General features: G+C 33.2%; 4 protein-coding genes across 8 annotated transcripts; 2 read left to right on the forward strand and 2 right to left on the reverse strand.

Moving 5' to 3' along the window:
- Positions 1 to 233: 233 nt before the first annotated feature.
- Positions 234 to 4,834, forward strand: LOC125050572 (acyl-CoA Delta-9 desaturase-like). The gene is made up of 5 exons (XM_047650499.1): positions 234 to 548; positions 2,241 to 2,371; positions 3,548 to 3,753; positions 4,150 to 4,335; positions 4,542 to 4,834. The coding sequence occupies exons 1-5, from the start codon at positions 365 to 367 to the stop codon at positions 4,804 to 4,806; spliced, it is 972 nt and encodes a 323-aa protein (XP_047506455.1). The 5' UTR covers positions 234 to 364; the 3' UTR covers positions 4,807 to 4,834.
- A 5,317-nt stretch (positions 4,835 to 10,151) lies between these two features.
- LOC125050712 (microfibrillar-associated protein 1) lies at positions 10,152 to 16,400 on the reverse strand. Its single transcript, XM_047650743.1, has 9 exons — positions 16,192 to 16,400; positions 15,807 to 15,994; positions 14,823 to 15,034; positions 14,309 to 14,421; positions 13,731 to 13,912; positions 12,911 to 13,035; positions 11,743 to 11,886; positions 11,064 to 11,160; positions 10,152 to 10,424 (listed from the first exon to the last, which is right to left on the reverse strand). The coding sequence occupies exons 1-9, from the start codon at positions 16,268 to 16,270 to the stop codon at positions 10,239 to 10,241; spliced, it is 1,326 nt and encodes a 441-aa protein (XP_047506699.1). The 5' UTR covers positions 16,271 to 16,400; the 3' UTR covers positions 10,152 to 10,238.
- LOC125050713 (beta-ureidopropionase-like) lies at positions 16,046 to 23,974 on the forward strand. Of its 5 annotated transcripts, none has more exons than XM_047650748.1 (2): positions 16,046 to 16,126; positions 22,647 to 23,974. In XM_047650748.1, exon 2 carries the CDS (start codon positions 22,673 to 22,675, stop codon positions 23,837 to 23,839), a length of 1,167 nt encoding a protein of 388 aa, XP_047506704.1. In that variant the 5' UTR covers positions 16,046 to 16,126; positions 22,647 to 22,672; the 3' UTR covers positions 23,840 to 23,974. The 5 variants fall into 5 exon arrangements, with proteins under 5 accessions (XP_047506704.1, XP_047506702.1, XP_047506700.1 ...); XM_047650746.1 differs by lacking the exon at positions 16,046 to 16,126 and adding an exon at positions 16,532 to 16,635 and having other exon boundaries at positions 22,643 to 23,974; XM_047650744.1 differs by lacking the exon at positions 16,046 to 16,126 and adding an exon at positions 22,208 to 22,277 and having other exon boundaries at positions 22,640 to 23,974.
- A 139-nt stretch (positions 23,975 to 24,113) lies between these two features.
- LOC125050275 (eukaryotic translation initiation factor 2 subunit 2) lies at positions 24,114 to 25,667 on the reverse strand. Its single transcript, XM_047650003.1, has one exon. It carries the CDS (start codon positions 25,581 to 25,583, stop codon positions 24,642 to 24,644), a length of 942 nt encoding a protein of 313 aa, XP_047505959.1. The 5' UTR covers positions 25,584 to 25,667; the 3' UTR covers positions 24,114 to 24,641.
- Positions 25,668 to 27,143: the final 1,476 nt, after the last annotated feature.

Genomic DNA, 27,143 nt, shown 5'->3' on the forward strand with positions numbered 1-27,143 from the left:
ACTTAGCTATAGACTAATGAGTTTATAATATTGTTACTATATTCAAAAGAACTTAATCATTTTCCATACGATGTTTATTAAGGTTCGTCTTCTAATTATACGAACGCGTAGTATATTTATAATACTATCGACGATTTTGCATAAAATACGTAAATTGGGGATTTTTCCAAGCTTATTTGAACTTATTGCTTACGTGTATAATGTTCACTTTCGCAGGTACATGAAAGAATACAGATCAGACAATTAAAATACGACTGTTGAAATGTCAACAGGTCAAAACAAATAAGGTCATTCGATGAATACCCCTTACGAAATTCCGACTCTTTAAATTATCATTTCATTGAATAAAGTACGTAGTATCAAAATGACAGGACACCAACGAACAGAATCGAAACTAAGTGAAACATTTCTTGCTTTTGAAAAAAAATTAGGATTTCAAAATGATGTTAAGTGGACAACAGCTATTGCTTTAGTTTTATATCACTTGGTTGCGACATATTGGTGTTATAATTATGCTTTTCCAGTCAAATGGCAAACTGTTTTATTTGGTGAGTAATTTTTAATGATGTCGGAATGGAAATCGTGCAATAGTTTATATAAGTCTGCATTTGTTTTTTCTTATTATTTAGTAACTTGATTCAAAATATTGTTACCTTAATATTTTATATAAATTAATTTTTTATTTTTGTACGTAAGTAAAACCATCGTTACACCATCACGTGCCCAAAGCGAGCCCTGCTATAGTTAAAAAAGTGTGTGTATTTATGTACCCGCGTTAGAATTAATACTTAATTGGGACAACATACATAGTTGGAATTAACAGAAGCAATAATTAAAAAATTATACATCCCGACAATTAACCTCTAATCTATAAATACACTCAAAACAGTTTATTCAAATAAGTTTTATCACTAATATTCAATATATATAGATATACTAATAAATAATAAATTATTATTTTTAAATACTATCACCGTTGTATATGAAATTGATTTAATAAAAACACCAAAATAATATTTATTTATTCACACTGTTTAATTGTACTATAATATACAACTTGAACATAGTTATTACTTATTATCGATTTTCATGCCACCTAGAACTAACTTTACGATGTAGAATTTAGGTGTTGGTGTGCGCGCGCAGCGTAAAAATTCACTGTCATTATTTTTCTCCATCGCGCCAAAAGAAGTATAACTTCAAAAATAACTATATAATATGATAGTGCCATAAAAATGGCATACTGTTGCAATGGTTGCTTTCTTGCTTTCTGTTATATAATAAGTATAAATTATAATAAAATATACATAAAATTTTTAATGACCGCTATAGAGTAGGAAATCGCTATTCATTCAATCACTGTTATATTGGGTGATAATAACCATGAAGCAATCTCTATTTCACCTGATACCACTTATTATTTCAAGCCAACTATCGACAATAGGGTTTTGCCATGGAATTTGCATTTGCATAATATGATCCATTACCATTTCAGAGCTTTCGGTTAATGTGAAACATATTGTCATAATTTTGAATATATTTATATCTATCCGTGCGTAGTCAATATATGTTAATAGTAGTAAAATGTAAATTAAAAAAGCAATGATAAATTTAAACACATTTTTTAAATGCACCATTCCTAAGATTTTTCTAAAGATCTTCTTCTTCGATACCCAACTTCCAAATTGTAGGATGAAACAAAACTTCCAACGGTTAGACAACTATTCTTAATGGCCATATCATCACATCACACCACATCATACACAACGCAAACCTACATAACATAAGCTACTCAAAAAACGCACTTTCTTCGCCCAACGCTTTTGCTCTTTCAAAGGCCCTTTCAGCTTTTATAACTTTCTTAAAAACATAACTATTACTATCTATGGATTCTAAACTTTATACATTCACTAACAATCTTAAGCAACATCCTCTAAACCTGTTCTATGCTGAAAACGAAACTAATCTTCTTGTGCAACAGTAATTTAATTATTAAATTCTACATAATACTTAAAGTATTATGTCAAGTACCAAAAATCGTTAATATGTCAAATGAAAGAGGCTAGCTGCCCACGACACGGAATCATACTGTGGGGGCTGGTGCACATTCTCCTTTAAATAGACATTCTTTTTTATTATCTGTAATAAAGTGTTTTTCTTTCTTTAATTATCTTCACAAATATAGCCAAAGAAAATCTCAACTCAACAACGCACATATTTCAAACTCAATATGTTTTCAGCGGTGTGTATGTATGTGTTTACGGGTTTTGGAATCACTGGTGGAGCGCATAGATTATGGACACATAAGGCTTATAAAGCAAAACTACCAGTGAAGATATTATTGCTTCTTGCTTTTGCAGCCGCTGGCCAAGTAAGTTATAAATGACATCTTAAGAACATACAAATATTTTGCCCTGAATTTTTCCACATTCATTTAAGTCCATATAAGCACTACACAAAGCAAGCTTTAAAACCAAGTATTGACTATGTTATTAAAGAAATTGTTTGTGTAAAGATATTGTGATGAATGAATTTCGCAAATTTATTTTGAAGCACGTCAAATTATATATTCAATATTTAATGAGCGTTATGAAATCGGCCGTTGGCAGCAACAGCTGTGCTTACAGTTTAATTAAATAAGAAATAAACCGACGTAATATTTTTGCCGGCATCTGTCCTGTACGTTATTACATGCAAAGTATCTCGCCAGCCCAAAATTTTGATACCGAAATCCTTATTACAAGAACACGGTTTCAACCTCATAATCTTGAAATAAAATCTTTCATTAAGTACCACCACAGCTGTATTATGAAAGATGTTTTGGAAATGTGATAAAATAAATATAATATATACGAACGTCGCTGCTGATGTGGTGAACGTCTTAATTTAATTTAACAAATAGCTGTACTGTAGCTGTAATGTTTTTATATAAATCTTATACAGATAACAGAATTGTATTTTTCATTACCTTTAGTACCTACCCCCACTGAGAATACCCTATTATATATAACTACCTCATTTAATAAGTGATATTGTTGGACTGTGATTGCGAAGCTTCGCTACTCGGGTGATACCGAAAATGTATAAATACGCCTTTTAAATTTTTGTAAGATTTTTTTTTAGCCAAGTTTGGGAATTGGTGGCGTTCAATCACGCCCGTCCCTCAAGGCCGATTTACATTATCTTAGTGTTTAGGAGAGTGCTTTAGGATAGTACTTTAGTTGAAACATGTAAACGCTACTTGCTTTAGTAAACGCTACGCTAAAGAACTTGCCTTTCAAGTTGTACTAAAGAACTCTCCTAAACGCTAAGATAATGTAAATCGGCCTTAAGATGAGCACGTATAGTTGTGCGTCCTGCGTCTAATTATATATATATGGTAAAAAATACAAGCGATGTGTCGCTATTTACCGAATATATAGGAGATTATTTATTCATCAATTAGCCATTCCTCACCTTAACAATTTCAACAACAAAATTCGATCCGATGTCGAGAAGATTCTAAAGGTTTTAATTAAACATCGCTCATATTGATATGCTTTTCCAGAACTCCTTAGAACAATGGGTGCGAGATCACCGAGTTCATCACAAATACAGTGACACGGACGCAGATCCCCACAATGCAAACCGAGGCTTATTCTTCTCACATATCGGCTGGCTGATGTTGAAAAAAAACGATCAAGTTATTTTACGTGGAAAGCAGCTGGATATGACCGATATTACCGGTGATCCTTTGTTGCGGTTTTACAATAGGTACAGAATGGAAGTTAATTAAATTAATTATTTTTATACTTCAGGTTTTTTCTTCATATCTTTCGTTTCGTTTGACCATTAGTTAATAGTTAAATAAACAGCCGCAATATGTGCTGTAGTTAAATTATTCATCATAAATAAAAAAATTGTCTTGTCTACATCAATATCTAATGTTCACTTGTATTTTAATTAAAATAATTTAGTGGAAAAAAAATACTTTCGTACGTATACGATTAATTTGTTTTGCTTAATTTTTGTATAGGTATATTTAGCTCATATGAATGGACTAATTAAATACCACAAACCATTGTGTTCTAAATAAACACTAACATTTAACATCTAGTTTTTATTTAGTGTTTTATTTGTTTTTCTATTGTATTGTTTCTCTTGTTGCAGATATTTCTCTTACTTAAAATTATTCATGTGCTTCATCCTACCTATTACAATATCACTATACTTTTGGGATGAAAGTTGGCGTTGTGCTATAGCGTGGCAGTGGTTCTTGCGGTTCCTTGGAATGTTTCACAGTGAACTGACTGTCAACAGCCTGGCGCACACTTATGGATACAAGACTTATAATAAGTAAGTTTAATTTAGGTTTTGTAAAGAAATATTAAAACTATATAGGCACTTTAGTTAAGGCACTTCGTGTGATTTTCTTGGGAACACAAAACACATCTAAAACGCATTTTGTAAAGAAGAAAATACATATTATCAATCTGCTAGATAAATATTACTGGGTACATACATAGGTGGTGTTATTACTAAATTTGCTTTTATTATTTCAGAAATATAATTCCACGAGAGAATCGCTTTGTGGCAACAGTAACATTAGGCGAGGGCTGGCACAACTATCACCACGTCTTCCCTTTCGACTACAAAGCAGCAGAGCATTTCGATTTCTTTAACTTTACGTCATTCTTCATTCGATGTTTCTATAAAATGGGTCTAGTCTATGATTTGAAAGAAGCCACCCCTGATATGATCAATGCCACAGCCAAGAGATTAGGGGATGGGACGCCAGTACATTTCCCAATTTACGAAAATAGTTAAATATGAAGAATATATACTTATATTGAACTATTTTAATAATAAGAAACAATAGTTTTTATAATATGAATAAAAATATATTTAAGAAGCCGGTATTTAATAAGATTACTAAAATAAAATTGAATCGCAAAATATGTTGCTAAGAACAAAACTCAAAGACTAAGGCTGGACAATTGGACAAATTCGATTAATTTGATTTATTAACTGAACTTTGAAGAAGGTTCTTATAGAGAGAAAACTATAAAAACATTGAAAAATTTAGTTTTATTTACTACTTAGCGTTTATCCAGAAAATCGAACAGTCTCTATGGAGTATCATAGCGACATAGTTAATATATTGGTATGTAGTTACTAAAAAGGAAGGCAAAGTAAAAAAAAATCACTAAGCCGAAACGAAGTTAGAGGGGCCAGCTAGTACATTTTAAATAAAGATATTAATAATTTACTACATATAGTATCAAATAACTATTAATGTATGGATATTTTTCTATATCCGTCTATCTACATGTGATTTATGGTTAAGTTAACGATCTAAAATAATATAGATCATAGAATCTTTTATAAATTGTAGTATTAAATATGCATAACAGCAAAAACCGCACGTGAAAATGAAACGTAGGTATGTAAATATCACAAAATTATGCAGTTATGATAAATCGCTGACGTGTCTAATTTAAAATCTAGTTACGGCTTGCATTTCAATGAGCTTCGCGAGTAAAAGTTTGATAACATTTAGAGTTTAGGTCGTTCTAGCGGTTTTGTATATGGGATTAAGGGTAAGAGTCGAGACTTAGCGCGAGCTATGGCCTATGACCAATACATGTTTGATATACGGGAGTCATACATAGTCACTACTCAGAATCTTATCATAAAATCCCATAACAAGGCGGCTTACCGATCAATTATTTAAAGCAAAATCGATGAGCTGTAGTGTTGCCCAAAATCGGTCTTGGTCTTGCCGCAATAAGGCGGGTCTTGGTCTTGGTCTTGACAGACCAAGACTTGAGCAAGATAAGACTTAAGCCTCTTGCGTCTTGTAGTTAAGACAAACTGAGATTTGGGCGTTATTAACGCCCGAACCCAATAACTTATCTCAATCCATAATGCACCATCTAAAATAGTATTCTTAAACCAAATGTTGTAAAAGTGTGCCCATAACCAATCGACGGATTGTAATAGCCATCTGTCGATACAAGCTATCCATTGGAGTTCGTATCGGTGTCTGTGGATAGACCCTTGTATGAAAATGACAGTTGACAAAAGCTCGATTTCAACAGTTAATTATTTTAACAGATTTTAACTTACACCAGTTTTTTAAATAATTAAAAAACACTGTTTGTTATGTTTTAAACATACATATGAATATTTTATAATAAAAGGCTAATAGGTATTTGCAAGACGATAGGAAGACCAAGACCAAGTGTATTGACGCAATACCAAGACCAAGACTGCATTTGGGCAACACTAATGAGCTGCCTATAAAATATTGAATCACCAATTACTGGTAGTCTTATGACATTTACCAGTTCGTCATGCTGCAGGCGTTATCCACCGTCACGGCGGCTCATAGGAGGCATTCTGTAATCATCCATTAAACCTCTTCTCGCTTGTTGGATATCAAAAACACGAACACGAACAAAACAATTTTTTAAACGCAAAAAGTGTTCTTATCTGTATGATTTTTTAACGTCAATCTATGTCGTATTGACATTTTAACGGCATAATCATTTTTTTTATTTACATATTTGTAGGGATTTTTTATATATTTTGCTTTTACTATACTGTTTATAAAACTTTTATTTTATTTTTATAATAAAAATGCCAATCGACTACACAAATCCCAACGTGCTTAAATTTATAATAGAAAATTTCACCAAAGAAAATGAGCGACGAATATTGTGGTTCAACAAAAATAGGGAAAAAATCTTAAAGGCAGCTGAACATAACAAGCCAACAAAATATTGCGTTGAAGACGTTTCTAGAGCAAATATAGAACCATGTATACAGTCTTTATCCTTACATCATGAGAGTAGTAACGTAAATCGAAGGCGAAAACCTATACGAGACGGCAAAATAAACTTATCAGCAAAGTATAGTCCTCGAATAAAGTCGAAGTTAAGTAAGGAGGTCGAAATGATGGACGTAAAACAAATACCTAACTCGATTATGATGCCTGTCGAAGAAAACGTGTCAAAAGTACTCCACGAAACCCAGCCGGACGGAGGTCGGCTCCAATATCTCAGGAAGAGGGCTAGAAAAATACCTGAGGAGCGATATTATTTCTGCGAAACTAGCAATAATACGTGTGGGTGGAAGTTGAATGAAAGTAAGATGGAGTACTATCACTCAAACAGACGTGTCTATACGTATAAAAGAGATGTATTAGCTCGCTCGGGACCTCAACCTGATCCTGATTACTATGGTCAACCTCTAATGACAAAGAACTTTAAATGTTCTATTTAAAATCATTAGACAGCTACAATAAATAGTTTTGGGAAAGTTTATGCGTTATATTTTTGGTATTTTTGACCTTTAATAAACAAAGATTACGGTAATTAAAAATGATTATAAAATATTTTCATTCATGTTTTAAGTAGTCATGTTAGAAATTTTTTTAAAGGAACGGTTCAAAAAGTTATAAACAAGTACATTGATTTAAAGGTAAGATTCAGATACTACCTACTTAATAGCAGTCAAAGGTAATTAATTATTCAGATATATGTAGGCGTGAACTTTCGCGTCATTCTATCAATAGCTTTACATTCTACGGCTATTATAATTATTATTGAGGCTTGTTTCTAAATCTTATGAAAGTGGCCACGGTAACACAGTTTTATTTGGAGTAGAAAATAAAATTGTTTCCTTCGCTTACAGAAACTTTAATCTTGGTCCAAAAATATTCAAAGTATCACGTTCACAGCGACTTCTTTATTTTAACACTGTAGGTAATAATCTTCATCTCGCCTTGATAAACTTAAATTAGTAATTTTAAGTGCTAAAGTTCTTCTATAACTTTACAGAGTTGATCAATCTTTAAATCTACCCGCCTCGATGGGATCCTAATTTGCATTTTTATGTCAGTTTTGTACTTGTATTATCTAAAGTTCTTATCTCACTAGGGTTTTATGATGTCCTCTACTCAGATAAGTACTTAATAATTGCCTCTTTACTTCTGCTTCCCTTCAATCTGAGTCGGCAACGGCCTTGGTTTAACCTTAATACTTTTGTACTGACTTAGCAACTTTGACGGAATTGTCACTAATCCGTAAACGAAATATGGATCTAAATAATAATAGAAATGAAATAACTATTATTATATATTATTGTAATTGTAAGAACCTATATGAGAATGTCTGCGCATTTTCATTTTATTGTTTATATAAGGCACAAGCTTTATACAATCAAATTATGTAATGTATCCAGAAATAGAATCAATAGCTTTACATTCTACGGCTATTATAATTATTATTGAGGCTTGTTTCTAAATCTTATGAAAGTGGCCACGGTAACACAGTTTTATTTGGAGTAGAAAATAAAATTGTTTCCTTCGCTTACAGAAACTTTAATCTTGGTCCAAAAATATTCAAAGTATCACGTTCACAGCGACTTCTTTATTTTAACACTGTAGGTAATAATCTTCATCTCGCCTTGATAAACTTAAATTAGTAATTTTAAGTGCTAAAGTTCTTCTATAACTTTACAGAGTTGATCAATCTTTAAATCTACCCGCCTCGATGGGATCCTAATTTGCATTTTTATGTCAGTTTTGTACTTGTATTATCTAAAGTTCTTATCTCACTAGGGTTTTATGATGTCCTCTACTCAGATAAGTACTTAATAATTGCCTCTTTACTTCTGCTTCCCTTCAATCTGAGTCGGCAACGGCCTTGGTTTAACCTTAATACTTTTGTACTGACTTAGCAACTTTGACTGAATTGTCACTAATCCGTAAACGAAATATGGATCTAAATAATAATAGAAATGAAATAACTATTATTATATATTATTGTAATTGTAAGAACCTATATGAGAATGTCTGCGCATTTTCATTTTATTGTTTATATAAGGCACAAGCTTTATACAATCAAATTATGTAATGTATCCAGAAATAGAATTGAATTGTCGTTGCATCAATGAAAAGAACAAGAGCGAAGGTCGCTAAATTTGCTTCAGAAAGCTAATGTAATTCAATAGACTGAAATTAGAAATTAGAATATTTTATCTAGCACTTCGTCAGTCCATTATAACAAACATACTGTCTACCTGCATGGGGAGGAACGGCTGAATCTTCACTGATTAACCTGAAACGTGTAGAGCAATTGTTAAAGTTGACTATCGCAGTCTTTTTAAATATCTCACAGTCAAACTCCACCTAAATACAAAAACCTATTCAGTAAGAAAGCTGTACACCTAAGCAATCTGTTTGAGATATCAAAAACTCCATGGACTAATAAATCCGGACGCACCTCAGAACAAACGTTTTGTATACCCCACGCCAAAGCGAAAGACTGTTGCGCCAACGCTTTTTTGCATTTCGGGGCTCCTTTATAACAGAATCTCCCATTGTATGGATTCTGAGATAGTCAAACTATCTAGATATACATATAAAAATTACGCTAGGTTAATTGGATTTTGATTCTCCAGAGGCCTTACTATAGTCGTATTTTTAATTAGACGAAGCCAACTGACAGTAGCTAATGTCACTTTGTAAAATAATGTTGCCATATTTAAAGTAATAGTGATGCGTTCAGTTCTTGTTCAATCAGATGAATGAACATTGGGTGTGAATAGTCAATCATTTCAAACAATAAAAGAATATTATTTCTATTTCAAAATTGTATAAAAGTGCTCTGATATAAGTTAGGTACTAGTACTATGTAACTACAATCAGTTTTTTGACGTCTTATTACAAAGCGCGGCGCGGCGACTAGTGCCATCACCGATCATTAATTCACGGGTTTATACTTTGTCACAACACTATTTTTATTTCATTAAAAACTGACAACACCGTAAACGTCAGTTGACTTCGTCTAATTAAAAATTCGACTATAAGTATTTTGGCATGACTCTAGGGTTCCAAAAACTAACACAGATACAGACTTTTAACAACTCTTAGCCACTCTCAGATTCACACACATCCATTCACATACTGATACATTCACGTATACTAATGGTCTTACACGACTTGTGTTTGATGAGATGTAACACTAAAACAACTTTTATTTAAACAAATTGTTTTAAACATGCATATAATTGTAATTACACCAAAGGGGCTCCCTAATGTTTGTTACTACCATATTTCAATCATGAATAAAAGTTTTTAATAAAAGTAAATAAATAAAATAGCATTTATCTTAGAGTAAAATCATCTTTATTGAACACATCTTATAAGATAAAAGTGTATATTTAGAACACTTTTATCTCAAATCTGAAGACTATGTGGTATGTTTTCTTCTAGCAGAGGGCTTTTCAAAGATCTGTTTCAAGCCTCCTCTGAAGTTAGCCAGTCTAGCCGCAGCACCTTCATTGCTCCATGCAGAATCGAATTCTGTAGTGTCTTGGTCGACCAGGTGAGTGTATTTGGTGCGACCAGAACGTCCAAATTTCTTCACTTGCATCACCTGATTTAATTTAAATGTTAATTATTATTTAAGATGAGGAATTATTGATGACAATGATACCACTTTTATAAGTTATGGCTTTTACTTTTATATACCCTACATTTGTTTTATTACTTGAGTGTCATTAATGCTCTTAGAAATAAAAATTGTAAAATGATTTCCCCCCTGAAAACGTCATATAGACGTCAAACGTCAAATGTCAGCCATGTTTAAAACTAGATTCAATTACGCTTTAATCCGGAGTGTAAAATTTAGAATTTTCAAATGCTAATAATTTCTTTTTTTTTAATGGCTCGAAATTCAAAGAAATTACTCCTTATTATTACCATATGTAATTTTTTTAAAGATGGGAATATCCTTTTGCGCAAATGGATCTATATAGGTATATTATTTCTATTCAATCATAATAAACTTTTTTCGACGAACGATTTTCTTTAATTACAACCGTCAACGATATGTGAACAAGAAAACATGTATAATTAACATATTATTATATCAGTTTTTTGAAAAAACATTGTTCTAATTTAATGCACCGCTAACGTGTCCGTGATTTGTATATATAATGGTTAGGGAAAATTATAAATGAATGATGTTAAAATTAACGTAGAATAAATTGTTACTTAATTAATTAAAACATACCTTCGGTAGAACAGTCTTGTCAAAGTGATCGTCCAATGTCGCACCAGAAAAATCTTGTTTGAACACTTCTTCTTCTTTATCCAAATAGAAAGCACCCCTGGAAAAATATATGCGCAAAGTCTAAATATATTACTAATAATGTTAATCCGAATGTAAGGTATGATGACTTTAAAACAAAAGGCCGATATTTTTTCCGTAATTACAAGCAGAAAAGCTTTTGTATTAACAATTTTTCATCAAAAAAAATTATTTTTTATTTAAATATGTATAATATTTTTTTATTTAAAAAAAATATTAAAAAGGTCTATCTAAAGAAAACACTTTTTAACCGGATTAAAGTTATTATAAATTCACAATAATTGTCACCGTGACCACGCACGCTGTAAAGCACGCGAAACGTCGGTTAAATTTAAAATTATGTAAAATAATTGTAAATTTATAATAATACATAACTTTAATCAACTTTAAGCATAACTTTAAAAGACAATACTAAGGTCTATCTAGATCATGGAGCGTTGTTTGCATTAATTGTGTAGCGCAAAGTGAACCCTAAAGCATGAGTGCTAGAGAACACTATCTACTAGATTTGTGTTATATGATTAAGATGATAAAAACAGAACACAATAATAAAACACATCTTTTAATTGCGGTTGAATTTTTTTAAAAGACAATAGCTTACCGGTGATAATACTTCTGCAAGAACTTGTATTTCCCTTTCACAGCCTTGTTAGTTACAACTTTCGGATTGAGACGTTGTTCCGCGCGTCGCTCTTCCTCCGTCATATTGCGCATACGCTCGATGTGCATCAACTCTTTCTCGATACTGAAACATTTAATTCTATGTAACTTAGAAACAAACAAGTCGTGGAGTTGTAGCGACATCTACAATCTGAGGCTACAATCAGTACGATGACGTCATAACCTCATTGGTACCAACAAAGTATCAGACCGCTAAGCTTCTTGAACTTCCCTAACTTAGCGAGCGGGAACTGATTCACCAGCTCCAAAATTAAATGGCTTGTTAAACAAATGCTGAAGATCACCGCCATTAAGCGATGTGGATAAAATTTGGAGATATTACTCAAATAGTTATTACGGCTCATCAAATCAAAATCAAAAATGTTTATTGTGTCGCAAATATTACATTAAATACATGAGTTGAGACAGCCCCCGTAAGTATTCAGAGACACTTGTTTTGGGTATACGGGCTCATGCGGTGATAGAATTATTCGGTTAAACAAATAATTCATCAGAACTATCTCAATTGTCAACTTGTAAAAGACGCATAGTGACACGACGTGCATGCATAAAGAGAATCAGATCACTCTAATAACTCAAAAAAATATATGTAACGAAACCCCGACTAGTTAATAAATCATGTAGAACTAATGAATTTTTTTTCGAAGAATTTATTGTTTCATAATTTTGAAGTTACACTTCTTTAGACGCGTTATGAAAAATTGATGAGAGTGAAATTTTACGATGCGCGCGCACCGTGACACAAAATTATCAGAATGAAGTTAGTTCTAGCTGGCATGAAAATCGATAATAACTATGTTCAATTGTATTTTTATATTTAGAACACGTGTTTCGTAACAGTACAATTAAACAGTGTGAATAAATAAATATTATTTTTGTGTTTTTATTAAATAAATTTAATATACGACGGTGATAGTATTTACTAATAATAATTTTATTGATTAATTTTAATATTTATCGTTAATCACTACTGCATTTTAGTTTTTTTTTTCCATACGCCAAAGAAGTATACAACTTCTAACGCGTGTACATAAGTACACACACTCTTTTTTTTTATAAGTATGATTTAGTTTCATTATAATACTTACGCTTCACGTTCTTCCTTATCGCGTTTGATGCGTTTCATTTCACGTAATTTCCAAGCTTCGTATTCTAGCTCGTCATTTTCATCGTCCGTGCACACGTCTTCGATATTCGCTTCTTTAGCCTCCGCCTTCAATTTATTAAAGATAATATTTTTATATATACAATATTTTTGATTAGGAACGAATTATATATTATATTTATAATATTTCTTTTGTTTTGGGTGACTCTATGTTGCGCTGAATTTTGTACATTTGTGTGTAGAACCACTATAAAATAAAGGCATAATATTGGTCCGATAATAGTAATTTGCCAAGGAATTTCATATTATGACTGATTAGCGACGTACCTTTACGTCTTAAACTAGACCGAGTAGGCAAAATATTAAAACTATAAGCTTATTGATTAGCAAAAACACTGTAAATACTTATATTGATTTTGATTGGTTGTCTCTATGGCTATAAAATTACGTGAACATTGCATTTATTTACGGATATCCGTAAATTGTTCAAACCTAACAACCTTTGACGATCAGTTGATCGAAAGTAGTTATTTTTATTCCAATAGTTTTAACAGGCGACCCGTGTCAAGTTACATTGAATAGTATTTAACAATATCAACAACCGTAAAAAAAACCTACACGACGATTTGGTTTCTTTGAAGTCAGTTAAAAATCTAAATATGTTTATCAAAAGCAAACACAAACCAATGACAGGGAAGATTAAAAAAAAAATACGGTAATTAATGTTATTAGATTGGTGTAATTGTCTGCGAGCGTTGAAACAATATCCATATGACAAAAAAACAACTTTCAGAATTACAAACCTGAGTATTCCTCTGTTCTGCGCGTATTGTCTCCTCCACAAGTTTGAGAGCCTCACGTCTCCTTTCCTCTTTCTCTCTTCGAGCCTCTACTTCTTCTTTCTTTTGAACCTTTACCTTTCTCTCTCTTTCTGCTACCGTCATACGATCTGATGCCCTTACGAACACCGGTTTGACTCGTGGTCCTGTTCATAATATACAGACAAAACCTTAACACTAATGTTTTCAATAATTTACTATCCACCACTGTCCTATAAGACCGGCAACGCATTCGCTTTTTCACAAAAAGAAACGCTTTTTCACCCTGTCTCACAAAAAGCCATTGTAATGTGTCTACCTACACGAATGATAACTATAATTCATCTGATTTAATAACCAGTGGGTTTGGCACAATGAGCTTAAGCATTCATTGGAACTAACCGGAAGCACGAACATGCATTGTTTGAATACATGCCATATAATAGAAAGATGATATCGACATCATTCAAGCTCTCGAACACTGAAATTGTCATATTGACGTATACAAATACTTGACGAAACTATTGCTGTGCTAAGGGTTCTGAAATTATAGAAATACAAACCAGTTTCCTCTTCACTATCTGTGTACTCAGTGTCTGACGACCCACTTTCCTCCTTGTCACCTTCCAACATTTCTTCTTCTTCATCTCTACCAAGAGCTTCTTTCTCCGCTTCTCTACAATTGGAATTTTCAAGTATCAATGTCAACGATATTAGAATATTTTTATTAGATGTATTATTCAGACAAGTAGGTCGATCGATGTTTGGGTCTAATTTCCGTTTTCCTCGCATGGGTTTTGTCCAATACTCGCAAGTTTTAATTGAGCATATAGAAAGAAAAAGCCATAATAACTTGCCGGGATTCAAACCCATGACATGAGCGTGGAGAGTCGCACTTTTGTGTGAGGGAAGAAGATAAAAAACAAACAAAACTCACACACATACACATGTAGCAAACCTGCAATGCCTATATTAACTCCCCTTCTATTTCATGTTGTAAACATAAAACAGTATGGCTATCAATATATTGGATAAAGAAAGTTTAATTAAAAAAGAGTCCAGCAAACATTTGAATACCTTGCAGCCAGTTTAGCCCTAACTGCTTCACGACGCCTCTCAATCTCTTCTTCATCAAGATCATCTTCACTTTCTGAACTGTGCTTCGCCTCATCACTCGACTCCGGTTCTGGTTCGTCAGGTTCAGCATCAATTACTTCTGGCTTATGCTCAGAGCGACGTGGAGGTGACTTTACTGCCTGACGTAGACGACGCAATCGGGGATCATCTACCTGGAATTCCGAATTTATTATTAAACCGGTATGTTGTGGTTATAAAAAATTATGTTAGTATATATTTAGAATACACTGCATTGTACAGATACTTATGTTATTTTAAACCATTTTCAAACATTTCAAGTTGGTAAATATAAAAGTTGGACTTTAAAAAGTTTCACTTTATTTTCCATATAAAGAAAAAAAAATACAAAAACACTTTATTGTTTTCATTTTTTTTATTTTCATTACATTAATGAAAAGTGTTAAATTGTGAATAAGACGGAGCTATTTGGGATATTTAGTAATAATGATTTTTATACCAAACTATTTTAGAATATACTCAAAATAATGTAAATAATATCATGTTAGGGCTAACATTTTCAATGTATTTTCAAGAATTAGGAGATGTTTTGAGTAATAGATTAGAAGCTATTTCATAAACATATATATGTTCTATAAAAAATGCCATGTAACACAAAATTGGGTAACAAATGTGTGAGGATATTGGAAGATAAAAATCATTCTAGACAGTGTGTAACAGTGTGTGTTTTTTACAGTATTTTGTACAGTATATAAGTATGTCAAAAGCGATAAAGTGCAAAAGGAAAATATAGCAAAAAGCAAACTATCAGTGTGGTAAATGTTAATTGTAGTCATTAGTGTAAGTGCAGACTTTCTGTAATTCAATATTTAATTTTTACAGTAGTAAAACAACTTTACTCATATTATTTAGACAGCAGGGTACATAATAATAAATATAATTATAAAATATTTATTGTGTACTTACTTCATTATCAGAATCACTTTTTTCATCCTTTCCAGTAACTTGTGCAATTTGATGTTTCCTATCAGGTCTCTGCTGTTCTATGAAGTCCTCTGTATCTGATTCATCAGATGATGTCACTCCTTGTGCATAATCAGGCTTTTTCCCTGATATATATCTTTGTACTTTCACCTTTTGCATAGATATTTCACCTTAAACATAAAATCATTTAAGGAAGTTAATTCCATTGTATAGTTTATACAAGAGCCAATATGTAATTGAAATGTTTATATAGTAGAAAAGTGCTTCGCATCTGTATCTCAAGGCGGAGTTCTGGATTTCAGGTGAGATCTTGCATAGGATAGATCAATTTAACTGAGGCTTCACCGCCTGGGGGGGTAAGTCATACCTTTTTCATTTCGAATTGGAACTGCGCCGGCGGTACTCTGAATACCTGTAGGCTGCGCTGGTAAAACATTAGTAGACATCGTAAATTGTGCAGCTTGATCATAAATATATAAACAAATTAAAAAATTGAATATTTCTAAATTGTACTTATTTTATCAAAGTTTTTAACTAATTATTGCTTTATATAAATTTGGTTTTTTAACCATTTATTTACAGTCCATAATAATATTATAGAAAATAATTATTAATTATTTAAAACTGGATATGACAAATTGAAATTAATATGACAACCATGAACCATGATAATTGACATCTATGGTCACAGATCACAGATGAGGTAGTAATATGATTTTCATCGGTGGCATTGGCTTTGTTTATTCTGCGTTTTTATGATTTCCACTAAATCTGTGATCATTTCCACATATCAATAATCAACTAATCAAGCGAAAAACGCGGGAAACCTTCGAATTTGGCGGACGCGGTTTTTGTTTGAATTTGTTGTAAAATAATATTTTTAATCAATTAGGTGATCAGAATAGTTCAAACTTGTATATATTTGTAGTTTGTATTATTATTTATATTTTCTTCTACTTTCTTCGAGTTGGGGTAAGCTTTTCGGATTTTTATGAACGAGCCTCCGGACCCGGGGGGCACTGCGCCCCCCGCGGTTGCATTTATCACGATTTCTAATGAATCCGGTATGGATTCTGACTGCTCTTTGGTTTCTAAAAGGAAGCTGAAGCGCAGCCATCTCCACAAAGTTTGTAAGCATTGTAACAAAAAAAAACGAAAAAGTAGTACTGAAAGTAGTAAACACTCAGACTGTCAATGTAAAGATGTATTTCCTGAGAGCACTGTTAATTTGCCTGCTATTCCTTGCACTGATACTACTTCAATGCCTGTTCCTCCCACCAGCAATTCTCCTAAAACCCCCACACAAATTGGTAGGGCTAGTTATGATGCCAATGACCATGGCCCGTTTGTGGTACATGTGCAGAAAATACAACGTGATGATAATGATAGTACAACTTTACACCCAGTTGTGTTTGGCAGATTTTTAAAAAATTATCTTTTTAAAAATATTGTAAATGGAAGCTTAAAACGTATTGGTAGAAATAAAATGACACTATCTTTTCATAATTACACAGACGCTAACAGCTTTATCACTTCAAACTGCTTACCTGCTAACAACATGAAGGCTTTTATCCCAACTTTTAATATTACAAGGATGGGTTTAGTTAAGGGAGTCCCAACCGAGTGGTCTCCTGAGGATATTATGGAGAACACTAATGTACCCATTGGGTGTGGAGAAATTCTGAAACTCAGGCGACTTAACTATAAAGTCATGGTAAACAACACACCTACATGGAAACCTTCGCAAACAGTTGTGTTTACATTTGATGGACAAGTTTTGCCTAAACGTGTATTTATGTGTTACAACTCTATGCCCGTTAATTTATATATATATCCGACTATTCAATGTTTTAATTGCTGCCGCTTTGGGCACACTAAGGTCCAATGCAGATCAAAGCCTAGGTGTTACAAGTGTGGTCAGGGCCACACTGGAAATACTTGTAATGTGGAGGAAGACCACGGTTCTTGCTGCTCATGCTCTGGGCTGCACTTTGCTTCAAGCAAAAAGTGCCCAGAGTATGTGAGACAAACCAACATTAAACTATCAATGGCAGAGAATAGCCTGTCCTATGTTGAAGCATCAAAACTACATCCCCCCGTATCTAAGTCATTTGCAGATATAGTATCCTCTATCCCAAATAAATCTCTTCCTGGTGGAAATACAGTTTTGCCTGGTTCACCACCTCCACGTACACTATCTTACAAAAAAACTTTTTTTACTAAACCTAGAACCCCTCCTCAACAAAGTAAAGGTTACGATCATGTTGCACATGAGTCTCTTGTACGAGACTATAATATGCCAGAGCCATCTAATGGTTGTGCATATCCATCATCCTCTAATGTAAACTCACAGACAATAGCAGAGCTAATTACTACATTAATCAAATTACTTTCACAACCCAATTTATCTATACCGTCCCACGCTGCTAATTTAATTCATACCTACACTCATATTAATAATGGCCAACATGGACAGGCTAGTTCAATGGAACTGCCGCAGTATAATTAACAAAAAACATGAAATTATACATATTATAAATACTTTTAATCCTTTTATTTTTTCTCTATCTGAAACCTGGTTAAAGCCAGATCATGTATTTAAAATCCCTGGTTATTTATGCTTAAGAGAAGACAGGGCTGATGGGTATGGTGGTGTATGCCTGCTCATCAGAAACTCTAGCACCTTTTCTTCCTTCCCTCTTCCTTCACATAGTGACAGCTTTTCTATTATTGCAGCTATTGTTGATGATATCTGTTTTGTCTCTATATATGTCCCTCACCCCTCCTTGCAAATTTTCAATGAAATTAAAAACTTAATTTCAGTGCTTCCTCAGCCTTTCATGATTCTGGGTGATTTCAACTCTCATCACACATCTTGGGGTAGCTCGGTTTCTAATAGTTATGGGTATGCATTATTGGATATCTTAGACATGTATAACCTGTGCATTTTAAACTCGGGTTCTCCTACTCGCCTCACAAAACCTGGTGAAGCAATTAGTGCCATTGACCTGTCCATTTGTACTCCCAATTTAGCATCTTCTCTATCTTGGTCTACTTTGTGTTCATCTTACAATAGTGATCATTATCCAATAATCATTTCATTTCCCTGTAAAAAAAATAGTAACATGTTTATTCATAACTCTCGCCTCAAACACAAAATCATTGACTCTAAATGGAGTCAATACACTTTATTAGTAGAAGAGAAAATTAATACTTGCTCAGAAATTAATGTCACAGATAGTAATTATTTCAAAACTGTTTTATTAGAATCAGCTGATAATGTTTTTCCAAAGAAAAAGCCGCGTAGTAATAAGTTGCCATCTCCACCATGGTGGGATGAAGAGTGTACCACAAGTATTAAAAAACGCAAGGCAGCTGAGCATAATTATCGCAATGATATGTCTATGGAAAACTACGAGACCTTAATGACTGTGATGAAAGAAGTTAAAAAGCTATTTAAAAAAAAGAAATCTGAGGGGTGGAGGAAATATTGTAGCACCTTATCACCTGGAACACATTCAACTGTCATTTGGCGAAATATCAAAAGATTTAGGTCAGCTGTCAATCCTTCTAACACGTCGTTACTTCCTATAGAGTTAGCTGATCAATTCCTTGATCGCTTGGCTCCTCCTTCTGCTCCACTTAGAGATTTTATCCACTCTTCTAAACAAAATAACTCTGATGCCGCCCCTTCCTCTCTAAATCTACCTTTCACGTTAGTGGAATTAAAAGGTGTATTAAATTACGTCAGTGACAGTGCACCTGGGGAAGATGGGATCCCATATTCATTTCTGTCTCACCTTGGTGAAAATGGATTAAATTTCTTTTTAAATTTAATAAATAAAGTTCTATTGACAAATGACATACCGCCATCTTGGCGAAGTCAAATAGTGCTGCCATTTTTAAAACCGTCTAAGGTACGATCTGATATTAAATCATATCGTCCGATTGTCTTGTCATCGGTGATAACAAAAGTTGTTGAACATTTAATTAAAAATCGGCTTGAATGGTATATAGAAAATAACGAATATCTGTCCCCAACTCAGTTTGGATTTCGAAAAGGTAAAAGTGTATGTGACAATTTAGGCATATTGGTTACGGACATTCGTAATGCTTTCACAGATAAAAAGTCAGTAGTCGCTGCTTTCTTGGATATTAATTCGGCTTATGATAACGTTTTGTTACATATTCTTAAAAGTAAATTAAATAAATTAAAGGTTCCTTATTTTTTAACTAATTTCATTGTAAATCTTCTTTCGGAGAGGAAAATTATTTTAGATGTTGGCGGCCCTTATATGCCTAGTAGGTTGGTATGGAGGGGCTTGCCACAAGGGTCTGTTCTGAGCCCTTTATTGTACAATATTTATACATATGACCTAGAAGATTCAATTGGAGATTCAGTTAGTTTATTACAATATGCCGATGACTTAGTTATTTATGCCTCTGATATGTGTGTAAGTATTGCTGAACAACATGTTTCCTCTTCTTTATCTTTGCTAAAATCCTGGATGGATGCAAATGGCCTAGATCTGTCTCCCTCAAAAAGTTCCGTTGTACTTTTCACTAAATCCCGAACTCCTCCCTCACCTACTATAACATATGATCGTCATATATTACCCGTTTATAATCAAGTAAAGTTCTTAGGAGTTATACTTGATTCTAAACTAACAGGTCAACCACACTGCGAATTTGTAGTTGGTAAATGTGAGCGACACTTGAACATGCTGAGATGTCTCAGTGGAGTTTGGTGGGGTGCTCACCCAGCCACATTGAGGTTGGTGTATAATGCTGTTATTAGAAGTGTACTGGATTTTGGGACCTTTTTCTTAGATCCAGGTAATGTAGCTGGCTTTAGAAAACTAGACCTCATACAGTCTAGGGCTTTAAGGATTGTTTCTGGTGCCATGAAATCAAGCCCGGTTAATGCTTTGCAAATAGAATGTTGTGACCCTCCATTAAACTTAAGACGTCAATATCTGTCAGATAGATTAATTTTTAGAATTGTCCAGTTCCATCATCCCCTCATCTCCAAACTGGAGTCTCTTTCTCTAAAATTACCCTCTTCACATAAACCTATACCTTGTCTATTAAAAAGCTTCCTGAAATTCAAACAATTACAAGCCCCAACTCATTCCTTTAATGTACTTCCTCTATTTAGCTCTTCTTATGATTCTCTTCTTCTTTCTCCAGAGATTTGCTTTTCTCTTGGCATTGAAAAATCTGATTTTAATGCCAATGCAATTTTTAATTGCAATGTCAATAGCAAATGGCCTAACTGGCATCAAATGTACACAGATTCATCTAAACACTCCAATGGGTGTGTTGGTGTTGGAGTGTTTCACAAACAATACAACATAGTTCAGAAAATTAAATTACCTCCGGAATCATCGGTCTTTACGGGTGAATGTTTTGGACTACTAAAAGCTCTTGAATATGTGTTGTGTTTCAAACTCAATAAAACCGTTATATTTACCGATTCCTTAAGTGCTTTACAGAGCTTAGCAAAATTTTCACTAAAACTTAACCCATTTTTTCATGTAATATTTGAATGTAAGAGAAAGCTGTTGCACTGCCAATTACACAACTATTTAGTTTCATTCTGTTGGATACCTAGTCACTGTGGTATCTCTGGAAATGTAAAAGCTGACAGTTTGGCTAACAGTGCTACTGAGACCGGTGACGTACACCCGTACAAGAATTTTGGCCATGATCTTGCTGCTTTGCCCGGCATATATCTCCACAAATCGTGGAATATGTGTTGGGAAGAGAAAGGCCGGATTAAGGGTCGTTTCTTGTATGCTATACAGTCATCCGTTCCCAGGAAGCCATGGTTTGCCAAATTGTCGCTTGGTAAAACCACCACTTCTACTATAATCCGTATGCGTCTGGGACATAACAGCCTTCCAGTTCATTTGCACAAACTTGGTATCGTAACTAGTACCGCCTGTGAGTGTGGCGAGAGCTATTCTGACCTGAATCATGTTTTCTTTTCTTGTCCTAAATATGACCATTCTTCCTTATACACTTCTTTAGTATCTCTCTCTGTTCCCCTTCCTACCAATATTTCTTTACTTCTTCGAGATTTAAATCCCCTTGTATATAGTATTATAAGTATATTTATTGTAAATAATAACATTAAACTATAATTTTGATTAATTTTTCCCCTTATGTAACTATTCTGATTTTGTTGTAAATTTAATGCGTTTTCAATCATCTATGTTATGTCGCGATTAGTTTCCTTCGTTTTTTATTATTCATAAACTGTAAATAATTAAAACAGCGACTTATAAAAACCTTATACCTACTTGACACTGGCTAATGCACAAACCGTGCCAGAGCCATAAAGGAAAAAAAAAAAAAAAAAACTAATCAAGCAGAGGTAAAATCATTAGAATTATTTTCTATCTTCGGTTTGTTTCTGATTTTCAAATGTATAGAAAAAAATATGTTGATAATATCATTGATGGTTTAATTAGTATAAGTTAATATTTTGAAACTTGTTTGTTAATTTTAAAAACCTTTAATGTTATGTTTTTACATTGCTTATCAAGTATAGCTGACCTTCGAAACATTAATATATAAGATAAAATGTAATGTCACAGTAAATTGAATACAAAAATGGATTAATTAGTTATATATTACTGACAACACATTATTGATCGCAATTTACAAAACTTTATCCAACATAGCGAACGTAATACGTTTGATTGACTAGCAGAAATCAAGTTCTTTTGAGGTAGAGTGGTAGAGACGTGTGTTTATATGACTTAGTAACCAGTGGTCATGTTTTTTATATTATCATAAAAGTTTTTTTCATTTTAGGTTACTATATTTACTTTTTAATAACAATGGATTCTACAGAAAAACAGAATATCAAAAGTATTGATGAAATTATAGTAAAATCTTTGAACAATGAAGAATTGCAAGAGTTTAACAGAATTTATTATGGACGAGTAGATCAACACCATCTTGCCTTAAAAGAATCTAGTATAAAATTGGCTGCTTCGAACCATTTTGAAATATCGGGATATGATTTTCCGGGGCGTTCAGAGGAAACAAGATCTCCTAGAAAAATTAGGATTGGTGTTATACAGCATTCTATTGCAATTTCCACAAATAAACCTATAAAGCAACAAAGGGAGGCAATATTCAATAAAGTTTCAAAGTTAATAGAGGCAGCTGGTGAAGAAGGTGTGAATGTTTTATGTTTACAGGAAGCTTGGAGCATGCCATTCGCGTTTTGTACCCGTGAAAAGACTCCTTGGTGTGAGTTTGCTGAAAATATAACAGATGGTCTTAGCACACAATTTCTCAAACCTTTTGCCATTAAGTATAATATGGTTATTATATCACCCATTCTGGAAAGAGATGAGTTGCGAGGAGATCTTATTTGGAATACTGCTGTAGTTATGAATGAAAAGGGAATAGTAATGGGTAGCCATAGAAAAAATCATATCCCTAGAGTTGGTGATTTTAATGAATCAACATATTATTTTGAAGGTAACACTGGCCATCCTGTCTTTGATACAAAATATGGAAAAATTGCTATTAATATTTGTTATGGAAGGCACCATCCCTTAAACTGGTTAATGTTTGGACTTAATGGTGCTGAAGTAGTCTTTAATCCATCTGCTACTGTTTCGGGTTTAAGTGAACATCTTTGGGCAATTGAAGCAAGAAATGCTGCTATAGCCAACAGTTATTTTACATGTGCTGTAAACAGAGTTGGAACAGAAGTTTTTCCAAATGAATTTACGTCTGGAGATGGAAAACCAGCTCATAATGATTTTGGTCATTTTTATGGTTCTAGCTATGTCACAGCACCTGATGGTACTAGAACTCCAAGCTTGTCAAGAACTATGGATGGTCTATTAATTTCACAGATTGACTTGAACATGTGTCGGCAAATAAAAGACAAATGGGGATTTGCTATGACACAGCGATTAGACATGTATGCTAGAAGTCTGTCTAATTATATTGATGGCAAAGAAATACAATTAGTTAAAGATAAATAAATGATTAGTGATGATAACTATTGTAGCATATGTAAAGTTATTTAAGAAATACTATTAATATAACAAAATATTTTATTACTGTTTTCTATTGAAACAATTATTGCTGCATACTTTAATATATTTGTTACTATTCAATTAAAAGTTTTTTTTTTTCAATTGAACATTGAAATTTGAAATTATTTTTCTCTGTCTTTTTCTTTTATGCTCATTAAGTGATGATAGTTAATTAAATAATTGTTATAAAAAAAATTTAAGGTTTGGAAATAAAACATCATTTGTAAAACATTGTGTACCAATGAGAATATTACAGATGAAACTATACATTATTTAAGTTACAATGGGGTACATTCAGGCTTTCAAATTTAACAATTCAAAAAAATATCATGTATAGGAACACAATATTTAGTAGCATTGGATAATAACCCTGACAGTAAAGATTTATATAAACATATTGCTTTTATATTTCTAATAGCTTTTTAAATAAATTTGATGGTCATACATAATATACTGAAAACAATACAAATATTTATAAAATAACAAAATCAGGAGCCAGGTATATATAAAAGTGTATTCAATAAATTACACATTGTAATATGCCATATTTCACAATTAAAAGTAAAGTGATTGTATCTTAGTTTAAAAAATTTAAAGAACACATACTCAAGCACCAAGTATCATACATGATGGGTTAATAAGAATAATTTTACTATACAGTATTTTAGACAATCAAATTAATAGAAATCCACTGTATGTACCCCAAATCCTGGATTTAAAAATTTTATTATTACTATTTACTAATACTCTATGCAGTCTTTGCACGTATTGCTGCTCTCTTGCCAGTAACAGCCTGAAAACCAGATTTAATACTAGCAACAGAGCAACGGGATCCACAAGTTTCACATTGAAGGAAGAAAAGTCGAGTATCTTTTTGAAGGATTGTATCAGGTGAGCGACATGTATGGCAAGTAACATATTCCTTAATATATCGACGCAGGACATTCTCAATCTGTTTTTGCTGAAAACGACCTTTAATAATTAGCTGGCTGTTGCCATCCACAGAGCCACTTGTTCCTAACTCTGCCAGCAGAAAGTCTAACAAATGCTTAGGCTGTCTATGCAATGTTTTACATATTTCTGTGAAATTAGCAAATGAAGTTTTCTTTGTTCCAATTCTAACTACCTGTGGTGGACGCATTATGAACTTTTGTTTTTTTCCAGAAACCATGCTGGGGTTCTTTTCTCGCATAATATCAAAGACCCTCTCAAGCAGTTCATCATAAGTGTAATCACGATCACTACCATGCCATTCCCCATTTTGATCCTCTTCTCTCTCAGGGTCTTCTCCAGCTTTGACATCTTCTTCTCCAACAATCTCATCTAAATTTCTCTTCTTTTTCTTTTTCTTTGTTCTAGTGTAATCTATATCCAGATCTAAATCATCTATAAGCTCCTCGTCTTGATGTTCAGGCTCCTCTACAGGTAGTTTTTCATCTTTTGCTTCCGGTAAAGCATTGTCTAATTCATCTAGATTAAAGAATGTCTTCTTTTTCTTCTTCTTCTTCTTTCCGAAATTATCTAAGTCCAAGCTATCGTCTTCTGGTACGTCGACGTCACCCGTTTCAGCAGGAACGTCTGCACTCGTGGTTTCACTCAGCTCACCGGCCATCGCTGCTTCCATATCAAAACCAGTCTTCTTTTTCTTCTTCTTCTTTAAAGAGGGATCGAAAATCATATCGTCATCCATGATTTGCAACAATCTTTTGCCAATTACAAATAAGTCTTGGTTAGAATTAGTTTGGTTTGGCAGGTGGTTCTGAAAATGACAAAATGTTGCATCAGCATCACAGATTTAGTATAATCCACAGACTAGATAAGACAGAAACAATTTCAACTTCTAAGGTGCGTTTTCCAATTACAGCACTAGAGCGCATTATGCGGCATAATGCTCAACGTTGATGTTCCAACTACAGCAACGCTTCGCACAATTGAGCACTCTCAAAACTAATGCTCTCGCGTGCTTCTCGCAAAAAATACCAACACAGTGACAGAAAATTGACCAGTGTTTCTCTTTAAGTTGGCATTTATCGAAATTTTCGTTAGTAAATATTATTTATTGTTGAAAAATTTGTGTCGTCGTAGACTTTGAAAATAATTAAAGTTATTTCAAACTGCTAATAAAAATAAATATAAACATGGATGAAGGTATAAATAGTTACTTTTTTATATTCCACATTTAAAATATGAATACAATTTTATTTTAAAATTCGGATCTGTAAACAAATTTATTTTACAAGATTATACTCTTGTAAACATTGCAATGGCTTTGAAAAAGTATAAATTTTTTTTTGAAATCATTAAAAAAAATTACTCAAAACGTAAATGATATAAACTTCTTACATGAAACTATATATTTTACTGTTAATTTAGCTTGTTAAAACCTTATATTCTTTAAAGGTTTTCTCTTATTTCAGTAAAAAAATGTTAATGAAATAATTTGATTATTAAAATAAGCGTAAAAAGTTTTCAACCAATTATTATTGTTAACCACATTATTTATACATTAATGAGGTTGCTAACTCAGAACATTTTTTTTTCAACACTGACTTAGCCCACTCTGCTGATGCATTTGAAAACTAATTCACGTTCCAATTAAGCTTCAGCATTATGCGGCATTGTGCGGCACTGAGTCGCATTATGCTCTGTAATTGGAAAACGCACAAGGTTTGTATGTTTAAATTTTGCAGACGTAAAGCGTAAGAAATTTTAAATAGAAAAAAGGGGTGACAAAGAGTGAATTATCCCAATTTATATATGTATTAAGAACAAACATCATAGATTGTCGGTTAAAATATAATATTTTCCCTTCCACCCTATATACTAATAATTACTATAAAAGCAGTTTTAATTCCATTTCAGTCCGGGCCACCGCTTGCAACTCTATAAAGTGCAAATTCGGCCCCACATGGAGTACTGTTCTCACCTATGGTCGGGGGCTCCCCAGTACCAGCTCTTTCCACTAGACCGTATTCAACGAAGAGCGGTTCGAATCGTCGACGACCATTGTCCCTCTCCGAGCTACTTGATCCTTTGGCGTTGCGTAGAGATGTGGGGTCACTACTCACTCTGCATCTTCTACCGCATTTACCATAGAGAGTGTTCAGAGGAGTTACTCGGATTAATACCTGTAGCTGAATTTCATCATCGGACGTCGAGTCGTCGAAAAATACGAAATTCCACCCGTCGTCACCTCGACGTCCGCCGTTCCACAACTGAGTGTTTTACAATGCAGTTTTTGCCGCGCACG

The sequence above is a fragment of the Pieris napi genome, chromosome 6 (assembly GCF_905475465.1).
Source record: "Pieris napi chromosome 6, ilPieNapi1.2, whole genome shotgun sequence".
Classification (NCBI taxonomy): domain Eukaryota; kingdom Metazoa; phylum Arthropoda; class Insecta; order Lepidoptera; family Pieridae; genus Pieris; species Pieris napi.

Coding starts and splice junctions, on each gene's coding strand:
- LOC125050275 (XM_047650003.1), bottom strand. CDS start 25,583: ATGGATGACGATATGATTTTCGATCCCTCTTTAAAGAAGAAGAAGAAA.
- LOC125050712 (XM_047650743.1), bottom strand. CDS start 16,270: ATGTCTACTAATGTTTTACCAGCGCAGCCTACAGGTATTCAGAGTACC. Junction 15,995..16,191: donor TCCAATTCGAAATGAAAAAG/GTATGACTTACC, acceptor TTTATGTTTAAG/GTGAAATATCTATGCAAAAG. Junction 11,161..11,742: donor TTGCAGAAGTATTATCACCG/GTAAGCTATTGT, acceptor ATATTTTTCCAG/GGGTGCTTTCTATTTGGATA.
- LOC125050713 (XM_047650744.1), top strand. CDS start 22,254: ATGTATAGAAAAAAATATGTTGAT. Junction 22,278..22,639: donor ATAGAAAAAAATATGTTGAT/AATATCATTGAT, acceptor AAAGTTTTTTTC/ATTTTAGGTTACTATATTTA.
- LOC125050572 (XM_047650499.1), top strand. CDS start 365: ATGACAGGACACCAACGAACAGAATCGAAACTAAGTGAAACATTTCTT. Junction 2,372..3,547: donor CTTTTGCAGCCGCTGGCCAA/GTAAGTTATAAA, acceptor ATGCTTTTCCAG/AACTCCTTAGAACAATGGGT. Junction 4,336..4,541: donor GGATACAAGACTTATAATAA/GTAAGTTTAATT, acceptor TTATTATTTCAG/AAATATAATTCCACGAGAGA.